At 37.0% G+C, this 17,168-nt stretch overlaps 1 protein-coding gene across 8 annotated transcripts in view; it reads left to right on the forward strand.

The window, feature by feature from the left end:
- The window catches only part of TXNRD1 (thioredoxin reductase 1), a 120,596-nt gene that overhangs the window by 768 nt on the left and 102,660 nt on the right, over window positions 1–17,168 (forward strand). For 2 of the 8 annotated variants that reach the window (XM_071219037.1, XM_071219040.1), the window contains exons 2-4: window positions 1,099–1,355; window positions 3,534–3,711; window positions 4,152–4,215. The exons of 3 other annotated variants lie outside the window; for them this stretch is intronic. Coding sequence is in view for 1 of the 5 variants with exons in the window: in XM_058308655.2 (XP_058164638.1) it covers window positions 3,552–3,711 (160 nt within the window). In the remaining 4 variants the exon portion in view is untranslated. The remainder of the gene's footprint in view (window positions 1–1,098; window positions 1,356–3,533; window positions 3,712–4,151; window positions 4,216–17,168) is intronic. 3 more of the 8 variants (XM_071219039.1, XM_071219036.1, XM_058308655.2) reach the window with 2 other exon arrangements.

Raw genomic sequence — 17,168 nt, forward strand, 5'->3', positions numbered from 1 at the left:
GGGAGTTCAGGCCTATTTAACTGGAGATTTCGATTGGGTAGGTCTAGGGTGGGGACCATATTTCCTCTTCCCTCTCACCCCCATCCTCTATCACCAAGAACCTTACCAGATAAATCTTCCTCTCTTGTCCCTCTCCCCAACCCTGTCAAATTTAGGCATGTTTCTGACACAGCCATCCCACGTTATTCATTCACCTACCTGGTGAGAAAGATGATTATGTTTTCTCCATTTTACAGATAATATTAGCTAATGTTACTAAGCACTGACAGTGTAGTGCTTAGTTTTATGCACTTCACATAAATAATCTTGTTTCGTCTTCCCAACAACACTGAGATAGCTTTATTATAACCTCCATTTTACAGATAAAGAAACTGAGGCACAAAGAGGTCATGAAACTTGCCCAAAGTCATGCAACTGTTAAGTGGTAGGACAAATCTGTAGAACAAATACAGATGAGGTTATGTGGCTCCAGAGCTCAAGTTCGTTTTACTGCCTCCCGTTTTTACAGATGTGGAAAGTGAGATTCAAAAAAGTAACTTGACCAATTGGTGGAATTATTAAATGCTGTAGGAGCTCTCTCTTTCAGAAGCTTACAGTTTAGTTACAAAGCAGCATATGATGAAAGAAGAGAAGTGGTAAAAACAGCCAAGTGGGGAGGCAGCGCTTAAGGAAGAGAGAATTTGGGCAGGGATGCCTGACGGGGAAAGAACATTCTTGCTGGGGGAGCCGCTATTGAGACCATTCTGGAGATAGAAATATTAGGATATTTATCTTACTGGAGTTGAAGATTTGTGTTGAGGAAAGAACGGGAGAAAAGTTTGTGTGTGGGCAGCTCCTTGTCAAGGTCAGGTAGCTAATTCGTTGTGATTGCTTGAATCTCTTCTCAACTATGCAAAGACTGGGTTTGAACAGCTGTGTCACAAATTTGCCTTTTGTGGACCATCTTCAGTATTTTTCTTATATCTTTAACTACACCACTTTTTTTTTTTTGAAGGAGGTATGGGGGTTTGAACCCAGAACGTCATACATGTGAAGCAGGCGCTCCCAATGAGAGTTGGGTTTTTTTGTTTGTTCATTTGTTTGTTTGTTTGTTTTTAGGAATTACTGGGATGAACCTGAGACCTCATACGTGGGAAGCCGGCACTCAACCATTTGAGCTACATCTGCACCCCAACTACACCACTTTTTTAAAATAATTTTTTTTTAATTTAAGTATACCATACAAACAGAAAAGTGCATTTATCATAATACAGCTTTACTAATTTTTCACAAACTGAACATCATGCAACCAGCATCCTGATCAGAAAACAGAACATTTCCAGTACCCAAGAAGACCTCCTTATGCCTCTTTTCAGGTCATTTACCTACCATGATTTCTAAGTGCATAGAAGAGTTTCTTCTATTTACTTTTTTTTTTTAAGATTTATTTTTTATTTCTCTCCCTTTCCCCCCCAACCCCATTGTCTGCTCTCTGTGTCCGTTTGCTGTGTGTTCTTCTGTGTCCACTTGCATTCTTGTCAGGTGGCACCAGGAATCTGTGTCTCTTTTTATTGTGTCATCTCACTGCATCAGCTCCATGTATACGGCACCACTCCTAGGCAGGCTGCACCTTTTTTTCACGTTTTTTTTTTGCCTTGTGAGGGTGTACTCTTTGCACATGGGGCTCCCCTACACAGGCAACATCCTTGAGTGGCAGGGCACTCCTTGCATGCATCAGCCCTGTGGGGGGGCCAGCTCACCACACTGGTTAGGAGGCCCTGGGTTTGAACCCTGGGCCTCCCATATGGTAGGTAGATGCTCTATCAGTTGAGCCAAATCTGCTTTCCCTATTTACTTTTCGAAACCTACATTTAGCCTCCTTTTAAACCTTAATCTGTAAAACCACTGCTTAGTTCGGGATATTGTGCTTTTTTTTCCTTTACTTTTTTTTTTTTTTTTAATTACTTAGATTATATAATTGTTACAGAGAATATATAGGGCATTCCCATATGCCCCGCTCCCCACATCTCCCACATTTTCCCACATTAGCAACATCTTTTGGATATTTTTCTATACACATATGTATATACCTAGCTACTGAAATTAAAAATGCTCTTACATGTGTTACCTACAAAAATTCTAGAAACCATGTTCTTGGAGTACCACCAATGGTCTGCATACCAAAATTAGGAAACTGGTAGACAAAGCTGTTTCTAAATTCCCTCCCAATTTAAAATTATATGGCTAGGTTTCAAGAAATTGGTTTCTTAAATAAGCAGACAGGATATAGTGTGAGGTTTCTCATAGTCTGGCCTAAGTTTTGATAATGAAGAATGCCGTGATTGCGCTTCAACCAAACATCTGTTATTTATGAGGCTCTGGGGATTCAGGGATGAAGACGGCATGTTCTCAGTCCTTGAACATAGTCTAGTGGAGAAAAATAACATGAAAAATGCAAGCATCATAATGTGTAATCCTAAAAATAAATGGGTACAAAATACTTGGAGAAAATAGCAGAAGGATTTAACCTTGGGGCTTTTGGGGTTTCATTTGTATTTCTGATCTGACATACCTTTCATTCTATTTTAATTAACTCATAAACATGTATTTTTCCTGTTGGATTTTTGAGTATCAGGAGTATTTCTTGTACATTACTGTATCTCCCACAGTCCTTGACACACTGCCTTACAGATAGTTGGGATTCAGTAAATATGTTCCTTATGAAACCATATGTAAATGTGGTTCATATGGCAAAGGACAATTTTTTATGAGTGAGCAGTCTTCCTAAAGCTAATGCTAACACTGATCAAGTTCTCTAGCCAGGAGGAGAAAAGACAGTGTTGCTCAAAGTGTGGTCCTAAGACCATCTGCAAAATAGTTAATTACATAGGGGTGGGATGTTTAGGTTAAAAATGGATTTTCCTGGTCTCCACCCTAAACCTACTAAATCAAGGTGCTAGGCCTGGAATCTCCATTTTTGATGCTTCAGGTGATTCTATTTGAACCAAGGTCTGAGAATGCTAAAGTGAGATGTATGGACCAGGGTGAAAACTGCAGGGTGAATAATGACACTGCATTTTTCATGTCATTTTCTCCTCTAGACTGCATGTTCAAGAGCTGAGATCATGCCTTCTGGGCAGAGTTTCCTGTCCTCACCTATGAGCGGAGGTGTGGGTGGAAATAGCCACTTCAGATTATTGAGGCTAATAAACTGAGTCAGACGTAGTATCAGGAAATTGAAAGCTGTGATTCTTTCCAAAGATCATCCTGAGTGACAAGCTAGGATTCTGCAATCAGAAGTTAATATTACATGATTTTCTAGATAATTGAAGAGAAAACTTGCTTTTACCCATATTAACCAGGTAATTTAAATAAAATTCTGTTCATTATTTGGGTCTTCACAGTTGAATATTCACTTCTTTGTATTAATATGCGCTGAGTATTTTGAGTATTTGTTTAGTCTTTTTTTTTTTTAAGTGTCTTTTGGATTGACAGTTGGACTAAATCCTTAAAAGAAGGGATGAATCTTTATACTTTTTTCTTTACCTTTATAGAACAACAGAGAGTGTTTAATGAATGTTCCTTATATACTGGTTTCAACTCTGAGCGTTCCTTTGCTGGTGGAAACTAGTCTACTTGTATACAGCTGTAAATCATCACGATTTGATATTAAAATAAGCTCTTTGTTACTTCCTGGCTTAAGTGATAATGCAATGGCTTTCAGCTGGTATGGTAGGTGTCCTACCCAGATTTTGATCAATATGTAAAAGTATTTTGTCACAATTGTTTGTGTGTGTGTATTGAAAGTGTGTATATACACACCCTTCAGATGTCAGTGTCTGTTAGATGAAAACTGAACTGAGCAAGTAGTGGGAAGTGGTATAGACTGGGGAACAACTTGTTATGAGAAGAATTAAGAGGTCATATTTGAGGGATTGAAAACTTAAATATTTCCAGAGACAGATGGGTAATATAAATAAGTGAAACATACAGATGGTAAAATAACAGGATGTGGTGGAGACGGGTGAACTGAGGAGAGAATGCCCTACCCAAGGGCAAGGTCAGCTCAGCTCCAGTTGTTGGTTGGGAAGATGAGTGTAGCATTGCCAGATCTTTTGATTTTTCAAGAGAAACTGGAAGTCCTGATTTATTTATTTTTTGACTTCTTATAGTTTGTAAAGACTAACAACTAATTCAAGTAAATAAAACATTGAGGAGCAAACAAGAAAACTGCAGGTAAATATAGAATGTGAATATATAGAAAAAAGTCAAGCTGGCATATATTAAAAATATTTGTATATGTATTGTAGGAGGGGCCACAACAGAATGTTTTTCTTAAATAGCAGCACAATGCAGCAAAATGATTGAGTAAGCAATGTGATGACTATTGTCAAAGTATGGTTTTCAAAAAGTTAAAACCATGATTTTTTTTGCACAAAAGTGAAATGAACATATATAAAAAATTTATTTATTTCTTAAACTCATCAATAAATGAAGGACCCAATAAGATGATAAAACTGGCTTAAAGGAGAATCTAAGGAATAAGAGACTTATACAATCAATCAAATAAATGCTGAATTGAATTTGCTAATATTTATAAAACTGGTTAATGTCCTACAGGGCAATAAAACTGTACTCTTTGGGATTATTAGACAGAAATTAATGAATTATGTGTCAGGACTCTAATAAAATAGTGATAGTAAAGTCAAATGCGGGTACATTCTCTAGAGAACTAAATGATTCTTGGGTGAGGTAATTAAATAACGCACCAGTATGACATCGAAAGGACATTCAGTCATTTTTGTTCTTTTTTGATTCCAAGTTTCAGATACTTTTTTCTTAAGACTATAGATGTTACATTGTAGTTATGTTTACCTTGGAATTATTGCATACTTATCAGTGGTGTTTTAAGGAGCTGATTGCTTCAAATGTGCTGCCAAAAATTCTACTATATTTTCCAGTATGTGCAGTAACCTGCAAAAGGATTAAAACCGCTGTGAGTATATGGAAGACATGCTCTTGTCTATATCCAATTAATGATAGTTTCATTGAATGCTTTATCATGAAGATTTATTTAGAAATGGGCACAGTGCCCTTGGTCATCATATTTTCTTAGGTTTACAGAAATAACCTTAACTATTGGAACAAGAACTAGGTTTTGCTCTTTTATGTATAGAATGATATCAAGGAAGAAGGGGAATAGAAGGAACCAGAACTTAATAAGCAGCTTCCCACCCCAAATCAAGTTGGTCAGAAATATAACACTGGACTAAACAATCTACATGATGGGAGGGCAGGATGCTTGTTGTCATTGTACCCATTCCTTCAACAGGGTTTCATGGGATATTTCTAGATGTAGTTTGATCAACTTGACTGTTAATACAGTCCTCAGGATTTGGCCAGGCTGATCTGGATAAGAGTGTTTGTTAAGGCAGAAGCAGAATGAAAGGATATCTGAACCAGGATTTAGCCCATTGTTTAGTTTCTTCTGTCTCACGAACAGGCCACTGAAGGTCCAGACTGGCAAGGAGAAAAGCATGAGCCAGTACATGCTAAGTAGGTTTTTGGGATACAGTAGCCAGACCAGGCTTGCTAAGTAGTGATACTAGTGTTTATTTAAAAAAAAATAAAGACAAAACCAACAAACAAAAAGCAAATCAACTCTCTGATCTTGCATGTGGGCAGAATAGCTTAGGAGGGGTAAGTGTTAAAAGGGAGATAATTATGTGTGATAATTTTAAATTGGCACTAATATATATAATCAGTTCACACTAGACTGGATCAAACCTCTAACTCCTGGTGAACTTCCTTTTAAGACCAAAGGATGTTTGCCAGGATTAGGCCTCTTCTTAAGCCCTCCTCAGTTGCATATAGAACAGTTTTTTTTTTCTTGTTCCCTGACATGTTAGGCTGCCTTGCTGGAACCTCTTTTTCCCCTTTGAAACTTCTTTTATCTACTTCTAGTCTTTGCCTCTTTGGAATTTTACAAACAGGACATCTTAGGCAGATAATATTGCCATTGTTGTGAGAGAGAGGGAATGGGGACTTTTTACAGAGACTTGGAAAGTAGATATTTCCAGCATCTCTCTTTTTTTTTAAAGATTTATTTATTTATTTAATCCCCCCCTCCCTGGTTGTCTGTTCTTTGTGTCTATTTGCTGCATCTTGTTTCTTTGTCCGCTTCTGTTGTCGTCAGCAGCACGGGAAGTGTGGGCAGCGCCATTCCTGGACAGGCTGCGCTTTCTTTTGCACTGGGCGGCTCTCCTTACGGGGCGCAATCCTTGCTTGTGGGGCTCCCCTATGCGGGGACACCCCTGCGTGGCAGGGCACTCCTTGCACGCATCAGCACTGCACATGGGCCAGCTCCACATGGGTCAAGGAGGCCCGGGGTTTGAACCGCGGACCTCCCATGTGGTAGACGGATGCCCTAACCACTGGGCCAAGAATGTTTCCCCTCCAGCATCTCTTATAGAACATATTTCCCAGTAACGTAGTTTATAAAAGAGGGGACAACTTCTAAGGTTGTCTTATATATTAGATTATATTTACTCATTCAACAAATACTATGCATCTTCTATATGTCAGGTATTGTTTTAGGTGCTGGGATGCATGACTGAACAAGATTACTAACTCTGTACTGTACTCTATTTGTAGTAACTCATTTAATACTTGCCATAATCAGATGAGGAAAATGAGGCATGGAGAAGTAATGTGCTTATAACCAGTACATAATAGAGCCAGGATTCTCACCCAAGAAACTAGAGCTCTATGCTATTCTGCCTTACTTAATGTTCTAATGACAACCTTAATCCCTCTATCGTCTTATAAGACTTGAAAAGAAAGCATTGTTTCCTCATGAAAACAAGCAGTTGAGTTAAAATCAAACTTTTTGCAGGATTGCCAATAACTGGAAACAGTGTGGAAAGGAATATATTTGGTATAGTTCAATCTTATATTTAGGGAGAGGTCAATTAAAAATTAGTCTTAGGAATTCCTAATACTGCCAAAAAATAAATAAAACAAAAATGTACCACACTAATCAAAGAAGTTGCTAATGAAGAAAAGTGTGGGAGGGGGAGGAGGTGGGTATGTGGGAATCCCCCTGTATTTTTGATGTATCATTTCTGTAATCTAAGGATTCTTAAAAAAAAAAAAAAAGACAGGCTTGCTATAAAACAATTTAGCTTCTAAGGATGGTCTCATTATAGGAGCATCTTTACAAAGAGGGCTACTTAGTTGGATCATGGGTCCACAAGTCATCTTTTTCCGTTAGGGGGAGTAAAGAGAGAATTAAAGTCAAGAGAACAGAACTCTAATTTCCGTGTGATTTTGAACAAGTTTCATAGTCTCCCTGGGCCTTAATTTCCTCATTTGAAAAAGAAAGTGAATGGATGTGCCTTAAGTCCTTCCTACCTCTAAAATTCTGTGGGTCTCTCTTCCAGAAAAATTAAACATTAAGCCCCAAAATCTACAGGAAATTGTATAATTCCAAATAAAAGTTCCTAGCATTTTATAGGATTTCACAATATACAAAGTAATTTCATATGTCTAAGACATGTCTTTTTTCCTAGTCTTGGCTCCTGGAATGCATGCCTGAATAACGAGTAAGGTAGTTTAATTCATCCATTTTATGTGGGCAACAGCAACTCTTGAAATGGCAGGGAAAAACTTGTTTTAAAGTAATAAATATATTACGATCCAAAAATGTCTTAAAATAGGAATAGAAGGTAGCTTCTTCAATGTGAAAAAGGACTTAAATGAAAAACACATAGCAAACGTTATTCTCAATGGTGAAACACTGAAAGTCTTCCCTCTCAGTTCAAGAATAAGACAAGGATGCCTGTCTTCACCACTACTATTCAACATTGTACTGGAAGTCCTTTCCAATTAGGCAAGAAAAAGAAATAAAAGGCAACCAAATTAGAAAGGAGGAAGTAAAACTGTATTCACAGATGTCATGATCCTTTACATAAAAGATCCCAAAGAATCCACAAGACAGCTATTATACTGGAACTGATAAATGAATTAAGCAAAGTTGCAGCCTACAAGATGAACATACAAGTATCAATTGTGTCTATCCACCACCAAAAATATTCTGAAATATGAAAAGATCAACAACAACAAAAACACCGCAATCTATTCACAATTCGCAATAGCTCAAAAAAGAGTAAAATACCTGGGAGTAAGTTTAACAAAGGAGGTGAAGAACTTGTACACTGAAAACTACAAAACATTGCTGAAAGAAATAAAAGAAGATCTAAATAAATGACAAGGCATCCTGTGTTCCTGAGTAGGAAGTCTTAATATTATTAAGTTGTCAATATTACCCAAAGGTATCTACAGGTTCAATGCAATGCAATCGAAATCCCAACAGCCTTTTTTGCAGGAATGGAAAAGTTGATCCTCAAATTCATACAGAATCTGGGAGTTCTACGCAGAGAAATTAGGCAAGAAAAATAAATAAAAGTCATCCAGATTGAAAAGGAAGAAATTAAACTTTCTCTATTTGCAGATGACCTGACCCTATTTATTGAAAATCCTGAAAAGTCTACAACAAAGCTACCAACTAATAAGGAAATTCGGCAAAGTTGCAGCATACAGGATCAACACACAAATTAGCGGTGTTTCTTAAAACTAGTAATGAACAAGAGGAAATCAAGAAAAAAATTCTGTTTACTCCATTTACAATCGCAATGAAATAATCAAATATCTAGGAATAAATTTAACCATAGATGTAAACGGACATACATGGAGAGACATTACCAAAAGAAATTAAAGAAGTTCTAAGTAAATGGGATAAGCCAGTCTTCTGTGAAGAAGGAATTTTGTTTGTGTTTGTATTGAATCTGTAAATTGCTTGGGTAGAATTGACATATTTAGTCTTCCAATCTGTAAGCACAGAATATCCTTCCATTTACTTAGGTCTTAATTTCTTTCAGCAGTGTTTTGTACTTTTGTAGTGGACCCTTACTTCCTTCATATACAAAAATGAATCAAACTCCTAAATATAAGACCCAAAACTCTAAAACTCCTACAAGAAAATTTAGGCAAACATCTACAAGACCTTATGATAGGCAATGGTTTCTTATACTTTACACCAAAAACATGAGCAACAAAAGAAAAAAAAAAGTAGATAAATGGGACCACCTGAAAATTAAAAACTTTTATGCATCAAAGAACTTCTTTAGGAAAATAAAGAGACACCCTACAGAATGGAAGGAAATATTTGAAACCATATATTTGATAAAGGTTTAATATTCAGAATGTATAAAGAACTCCTATAGCTCAAAAGACAAACAGCCCAATTAAGAAATGGCCGAATGATTTGTATCGACATTTCTTCAGAGAATATAAATGGCTAATAAATATATGAAAAGATATTCAATGTCATTAGCCATCAGGGAAATGAAAATCAAAACTATAACGAGGGAAGCGGAATTGGCCCAGTGGTTAGGGCGTCTGTCTACCACATGGGAGTTCCGCGGTTCAAACCCGGGGCCTCCTTGACCCATGTGGAGCTGGCCCACGTGCAGTGCTGATGCACGCAAGGAGTGCCATGCCACACAGGGGTGTCCTCCGTGTAGGGGAGCCCCACACGCAAGGAGTGAGCCCCGTAGGGAGAGCCACCCAGTGCGAAAGAAAGTTCAGCCTGCCCAGGAATGGCGCTGCACACACGGAGAGCTGACACAACAAGATGACGCAACAAAAAGAAGCACAGATTCCCGTGCCACTGACAACAACAGAAGCAGACAAAGAACTAACAGCAAAATAGACACAGAGAACAGACAACTGGGGCAGGGGGGAGAAGGGGAGAGAAATAAGTAAATAAATATATCTTAAAAATATATAAAAAATAAAAAAAACTATAACAAGATACCACTTCACACCCACTACAATGGATAGTATTAAAAATATTTGTGTGCCATATGACCTGGCAATCCATTTCTTTATATATACACCCAAAAAAATTGAAGCAGGGATTTGCACGGTTGTTTGCACACTGATATTCATAGAGGTATTATTCACAACTGCCAAAAGGTGGAAGCAACCCAGGCAAAAATCAACAGTTGAATCTATAAACAAAATATGGTATATACACAATGGAATTTGGCCATAAAAAGGAATGGCATTCTGATGCATTTTTGATGAAACTTGAAGACATCACGTTCAGTGAAAAGGCCACAAAAAGGCAAATATTGTATGAAATCACTTATATAAAATAAGCAGAATATGAAATAAATAAATAAAGCCAGAAACTAGAATACTGGTTACCAGAGGTCAGGTGTGGGAATTAATATTTAATTAGTGCTGAATTTCTGTTTGGGGTGATGGAAAAGTGTAAGTAAAAGATGATGGAGGTTCAACTTTGTGAATGTAATCACCACTGAATTGTATATTTGAAAATACATTAAAAGGGAAATTTTAGGTTGTATATAAATTACCAGGAAAAATTTAAAAGCCCATAAAACTGCACAATGCAAAAAGTAAACTTTAATATAAACTATGGGCTATAGTAATAGTATACTATTCCATAGGTGTCACAAGGGTCCCACATTAATGCAAAATGTTAATAATGGGAAAACTGTGTGAAAGGGGAGTATATGGGAAGTCCATACTTTCTACATGATTGTTCTGTAAACCTACAACTGCTCTAATTAAAAAAAAAATCATGTGGAATTGCAATTGGCCCCAAATAGCCAAATTAATATTGCAAAGGAAGATTTCACATTTCCAAATTTCAAAACTTAATACAGGGGAGCAGGTATAGCTCAGTGGTTTGAACTCCTGCTTCCCACGTACAAGGTCCTGGGTTCAGTCCTTGGTAGCTCAAAACAAAAACAAAAACAGAAACAAACTTAATACAAAACCACAGTAATCAAAACAGTGTGATACTGTCATAAAGATAGTTCACATAGACCAACCAATGGAATAGAATTGAGAGTCCGGAAATAAACCCACATATCTGTGGCCACCTGACAGAGCTTGACAAGCTTGACAAGTACATTAATTTGAGAAATAATGATCTCTTCAATAAATGGTGCCTTTAATTTCTTTGCCTAGTTATCCTGACCAGAACCTCCTTTACAATAATGAATAGAGGGAAGCAGACTTGGCCCAGTGGTTAGGGCGTCCGTCTACCACATGGGAGGTCTGCGGTTCAAACCCTGGGCCTCCTTGACCCGTGTGGAGCTGGCCCACATGCAGTGCTGATGCGCGAAAGGAGTGCTGTGCCACGCAGGGGTGTCCCCGTGTAGGGGAGCCCCACGCGCAAGGAGTGCAACCCGTAGGGAGAGCTGCCCATCGCAAACGAAAGTTCAGCCTGCCCAGGAATGGCGCCGCACACACGGAAAGCTGACGCAACAAGATGACGCAACAAAAATAAACACAGATTCCCATGCCGCTGACAAAAACAGAAGCGAGCAAAGAAGAACACACAGCAAATAGACTCAGAGAACAGACAACTGCAACTGGGGGCGGGGGAAGGGTAGAGAAAAAAAATAAATAAATCTTAAAAAAAAAAATAGAAGTGGCAATAGTGGACACCCTTGTCTTATTCCTGATCTTGGGGCAAAATTCACTTTTCACAATCTGTAATGATATTAGTTGTGGCTTTTCCATAGATAACCTTTATCAGGTTGAGGAAGTTCCCTTCTATTCCTAGGTTGTTGAGTATTTTTATCAGAGTTGTTGAATTTTGTCAAATATTGTTTTGGCGTCTATTGTGATGATTGTGTGGTTTTTTCCTTTATTGTGTTACTATAGTGTATTAAGTTGATTGATTTTCATATGTTAAATCAACCTTGCATTCCTGGGGTAAATCCATTTTTTCATGATGTATAATTTTTTTTCTGAATTTGATTTGAAAGAATTTCCTTGAGTTTTGTATATTTTCAAGAGATAATGGTTTGTAGTTTTCTTGTGATGTCTTTGTCTGGGTTGGGTATCAGGGTAATATTAGCCTTATAGGGTGAGTTGGGAAGTATTCCCATCTATTTTTTGTAAGAGTATATGAAAGATGGTTGTTAATTTGCCTTAAATGTTTGGTAGAATTCGTCTATGAAGCCATCTGGACCTGGGCTTTCTTTTGTGAAGTTTTTGTTTGTTTTTTATTACAAATTCAGTCTGTTGTTATCTGTCTTCAGATTTTCTATTTCTTCTTGAGTCAGTTTGGGTAATCATGTCTTTCTAAGAATTTGTGCATTTCATATAGGGAATCTAATTTGTTGGAGTACAATTGGTCATGTGGTTTTTCTTTTTTAGACTGTTGATATGGTAGATTACATTGATTGATTTTTTAACATGTTGAACTGTCTTTGCATTCCCTGAATAAATTCCATTTGCTTATAATGTTTGCTTTTTATATATTGGTGGATTCAATATGCTACTATTTTGTTGTGGAATTTGTGAGGGATATTGAGCTGTAGTTTTCTTGTACTTGCTTTGTCTAGTTTGAGTATCAGGGTAATACTGTCTTATAAAATGAGTTAGAAAATGGTCCCTCCTCTTGTATTTTCTGGACAAGATTATGTAGTTTGGTAGGGTAGCATTTATTAAGTTTTTTTCTGGTATTCTTTGCATGCATGTTTGCGTGAGAAAATACTGCTCAGATGAACTTCTACCTGGAGAGAACTAGAATCATTGAGACAGTTTCTATCATGCCCTGCTGTTGGTCACATTCACAGAACATTTTAGTGTAGTATGACATTTACATTTATTGGCTTTCCTTAATGTTCATTAGATAACATAAAAAATATGAAATGCAAAAATATTTATTCTGTATACTACAGTGTCCAGCCATATAATTAGATATCTATGCTTAGTGAAATCATGAGAATTAATGGTCTAGTGTTGGTGAGAGACCTTCTTTCTAGTTAACTCTTTTTTTTTTCCTTTTTTAAATTTTTTTAAATTTTTTTATTTTTTTAAAGATTCATAGATCACAAAAAGTGTTACCTTAAAAAATACAAGAGGTTCCCATATACCCCACACCCTGCCCCAACCCCACTCCTCCCAGCTCAACCTCTTTCATCATTGTGGCACATTCATTGCATTTGGTGAATACATTTTGGAGCACTGCTGCACCGCATGGATTATAGTTTACATTATAGTCTTGATTACTCTTTTCCTGATCCTCCACATTCCATCAATCAGAAGTCTTTTAGACTCTGCCACCAAACTATAAGGATTACAATCACTTTCTATCATTTTTATTATCATCACCCTAGTCTGGTTCACCTGGACTATTGTAATAGTTATCAAATGTTCTACCTGCTTCTTCTTGTTAAAGTACAACAGCAATAAAATGTAAACTTATGACTTTCATAGACAAACATGTTTCAAAGGTTTCAGCCAATTCATTAATTAATGCAGGGACCAGTAAGATTTTAAATCTAGCCCAAAGTCCATTTAAAAAACAAATGTTTATAGGTAATGTAAGAATATGATTGTTGGGTTAGATACAAAACTGGATAATATCCAACAAGACCATAATTATAACCTTTGGGGTTATCCATTACACTGGGAATGGCACAAAATTGTTTGCCTCTCTACTGGGCAGCAATCTACAAAATAAACTCTGTCACTACAGACTTGTAGAATAGCCCAGACAATAGAAAGTCATACCCAGCACTTCACTGAAAGAACATCCAGTAACCTATTTTGCCTGTTCCAAATTTTGGTTAATTATTTTTGACACACTCTTGTCCTTCCCTCTATACTATGTATTTTTTTTATTCATTTTTAAAAAATATTACATTAAAAAAATATGAAGTCCCCATTCACTCCCACCACTCCCCCCACAGCAACACTCTCCCCCATCATCATGACATATCCATTGCATTTGGTGAGTACATCTCTGGGCATCACTGCACCTCATGGTCAATGGTCCACATCATAGCCCATACTCCTAGTTAACTCTTAACTGGTATATAGTATGTGTGTGTATGTGGGAGGGATATTTAGTCATTTTCCACAGATTCCTTTTATATTTTAATGACTATAATTCAGGTTTTATAGTGGGTAAAATCTGAAGTAACACCTACATTTTCTTCCATGTTTTTGCTTTATGTCCAGAAAAGACATTTTTGCAGAAATTTTGACATACTTAGACCAAATTTTGTATTTCTATGAAGAAATTGAAGTCTAGAGGGCATTAAGTCTAGAACATCTCTCTCACAGCTGGGAAAAGTCTGGTTTCTTAAATCATTTTTAAAAGGTAATATACTGAGGTAAACTTCTGAATATTCTTATTTTATAAAACATATTTTATGTTTTTATACTTCTAATTTTTAAATGAAAGTTCTCTGGGTATTGCCTTAAAAATTATTTCCTTATCTTATTAATGGTCAAAGGAGGTTGGATCATTTCCTTTCTTCCAGTTGGTCCTTCAATAACCATTCCATGTTGCCTGTTGTAGACCCTTACAAGGACAGTATAACGTCACTTCAGAACACACACACACACACACACACATAGTCTGCTTCCAGTGGCAAAACACTTTAATTGCTGGCATAGTTTCTACCATACCATAAACCAGTTATTTGGGGAACAGCTATTTCCTTTAAAATGTGTATTCTCTGGTTCATATAGCCACTGAATCATGGACAAGGCACATAATCATATCAGAATACAATTGTGGAGTGAAGTAAGTGGAAAATTCCATCTAGGCAAAGACCCACAACACAAAAAGTTTTCATTTTAAAAAAATTTTCTTATTAAAGTTAATAGATCACAAGGAATGTTACATTAAAAAAACATAGAAAAACAAGAAACAAGAGGTTCCCATATAACCCACTCCCCACCGCATCATTTTTGTAAATTGTATTTTTTTAAGATACGTACATCACACAAAAAAGTTACATTAAAAAATATAAGAGGTTCCTGTATACCCCTCATCCCCCTACCCCACTCCTCCCCCACCAACAACCTCCATCATCAATGCCACACACTCATCGCACTCGGTGAACACATTCTGGGGCACTGCTGTACTACAGAGATAATAGTTTACCCTGTGGTCCACACTCTCCCCCAGTACATTCAGTGTGTTATGGCAGGATATATAAGGTCCAGCATCTGACCCTGCAATATCATTAAGGGCAACTCAAAATTCCAAAAAAAGGCTTAATTTTAAACTTCCACTAAGAATCCTTTGAAGGAAGCGCAAGCAGAAGAGATACAACCAGGATGCTACAGTCCTTTTTATAGAAGTTGGCTTCTAACATAATTAGTACTTCAAATGGTAAGTTATTTTAAAGAACTAACAACCCCTTTTAAGGCTAAAAACAAACAACCTTCCTAGTGTTTTATTTCATTTTGGTAAATAAATAGTACTGAAAAATCAAGATGTATTCATTATTTTCAGCTTCAGAGATTGATCTTGTCCTGAGGAGTCTTTAGTCTTCCTTCCTTGCATTGTTTCCACAAATACTTCTGTTTCAATTTTTCAGCATGTCTCATTCCTTACAGACTTTAAGAAACACATAAATTAGCTTCTTGTCTTCTTTACTTTATAGATAATTTCATCCTTGTCCGTTTAAACTTTCCCACTCTTAGGTCTTTTATGAAATAATTTCGTACTTGATGGAGTCTCATTAGACCAAAGTTTAATAATACTCTGTGAGTCTTATGGGTTGAATAAAGCACTATTAAAATTATTAATTTTTTAAAAATCTGAGAGTCGTTGTGTGTTTGCAAAACTATATGCAATTGAACTGAATAGTTTGTTAAGAGCTATTGAATCTGCAAAAATCCATGGTTTCTTTTGACATCTTGCAGTCCAGAGGCTTGTAACTGCAGGCAACACAGTAAAAACATGTACATGACAATCTTATAAACCAGAAAGTGATGATGATGTGGAGTGCTAAAAATTAAAATCATCACACTTGAAGTGATCCTGTTGCTTATTAATAGCAAAAATTCAAGTTCTAACAAGTGGCAGTTTCAGCCTGTGTTTAGTCTTGCCATTTTGCTTTCCCCTTTGTTTTCCTGCTTTGAAGTTCATAGGTAACTTATCCTTTGAATGGGGTAAACCTCTTGGCCTTATCCTCTGAAAAGTCTAATGAGTTAACTGTGATAATGATCTGCTGCTGCTTTTTAAATTAGTTTTCCTCTATTAGACTGCCACAGGGGTGCTAATGCAAAGTACCAGAAATCTGTTGGCTTTTATAAAGGGTATTTATTTGGGGTTAAAAGGGTTACAAGGCCCTAAAGAGCCCAACTCAAGTTTGCTTTCTCACCAGTCAATTGCCTCGTGTTGAGGCACAATGGTCACTGATCTCTGTAAGAGTTCAGCCTTCTTCCCCTTTGGGCTTCCTTTCCCTCAGCTGCAGACTGGCATAGGGTTTGTTTCTTTCCCGCCTTCTCTATCAGTCTTGGCTCTCTTCCCAAGGTCAGCTGCAAATAATCAGGCTAACAGCTAATCTCTCCCCTGGTGTCTTCAAAAATGACCGAGTTCTTTCTCTTCTTGAGTGAGTGTCCATTTATATCAGCCCACCGAGGGGGCGGGAACTCAACTTGAGTTACACCTTATTGGCAGAGCACAATCAGAAGCCCTGAATTGATTTTATCAAGTAAACTTAATTAGAGGCCCCTCCCTAAATTTAGTACAATCAAAGGGTATCACACCCAGAGGAATAAATTGTTTACAAACTAAAAATTCTCTTTTTGGGATTCATAAATAACCTCAAACTGTCATGGTTTCTTTGTCCACATGATGGAAACAGGTCTTTGCAGCCTTTTGCAATGTATAAAGATCAAGAAATGAATATGTCTTTTAGGAGGAGTAAATTTTGTGTGTATGTATTTTGTTTTAAGTGGTAGGCACGTAAAGAGTAGCCTATACCTGCCTATACAAAACCCTATGGGGTTTTGGAAGAGAATACGAACCTGTGTTCACTTCACTTAGTTTTATGAGAAGATCCTTCTTTCCTCCCTTCTTCCCTTCCTTTTTCCCTCCCTCCCTCCTCTCTCACTCTGTTTCCCTCCCACCATTCCTTTTCTTCCCTTCCTTTCCTTCCTAGATGAAAATTTTAACTCCTATTGAAACCCCACTTTTCACATATTCTTTTTTCTTTCAGACTCTTAAAAATTCAAAATATTTCAGATGTCAAGAGTGGGTTTCAAAACTTTTAGTCTCAAGACTCCTTAACTCTTAAAAATTATTGAGGGACTCTACAGTGAAAAAAGCAAAT

Source organism: Dasypus novemcinctus, chromosome 12, assembly GCF_030445035.2.
Source record: "Dasypus novemcinctus isolate mDasNov1 chromosome 12, mDasNov1.1.hap2, whole genome shotgun sequence".
Taxonomy (NCBI): domain Eukaryota; kingdom Metazoa; phylum Chordata; class Mammalia; order Cingulata; family Dasypodidae; genus Dasypus; species Dasypus novemcinctus.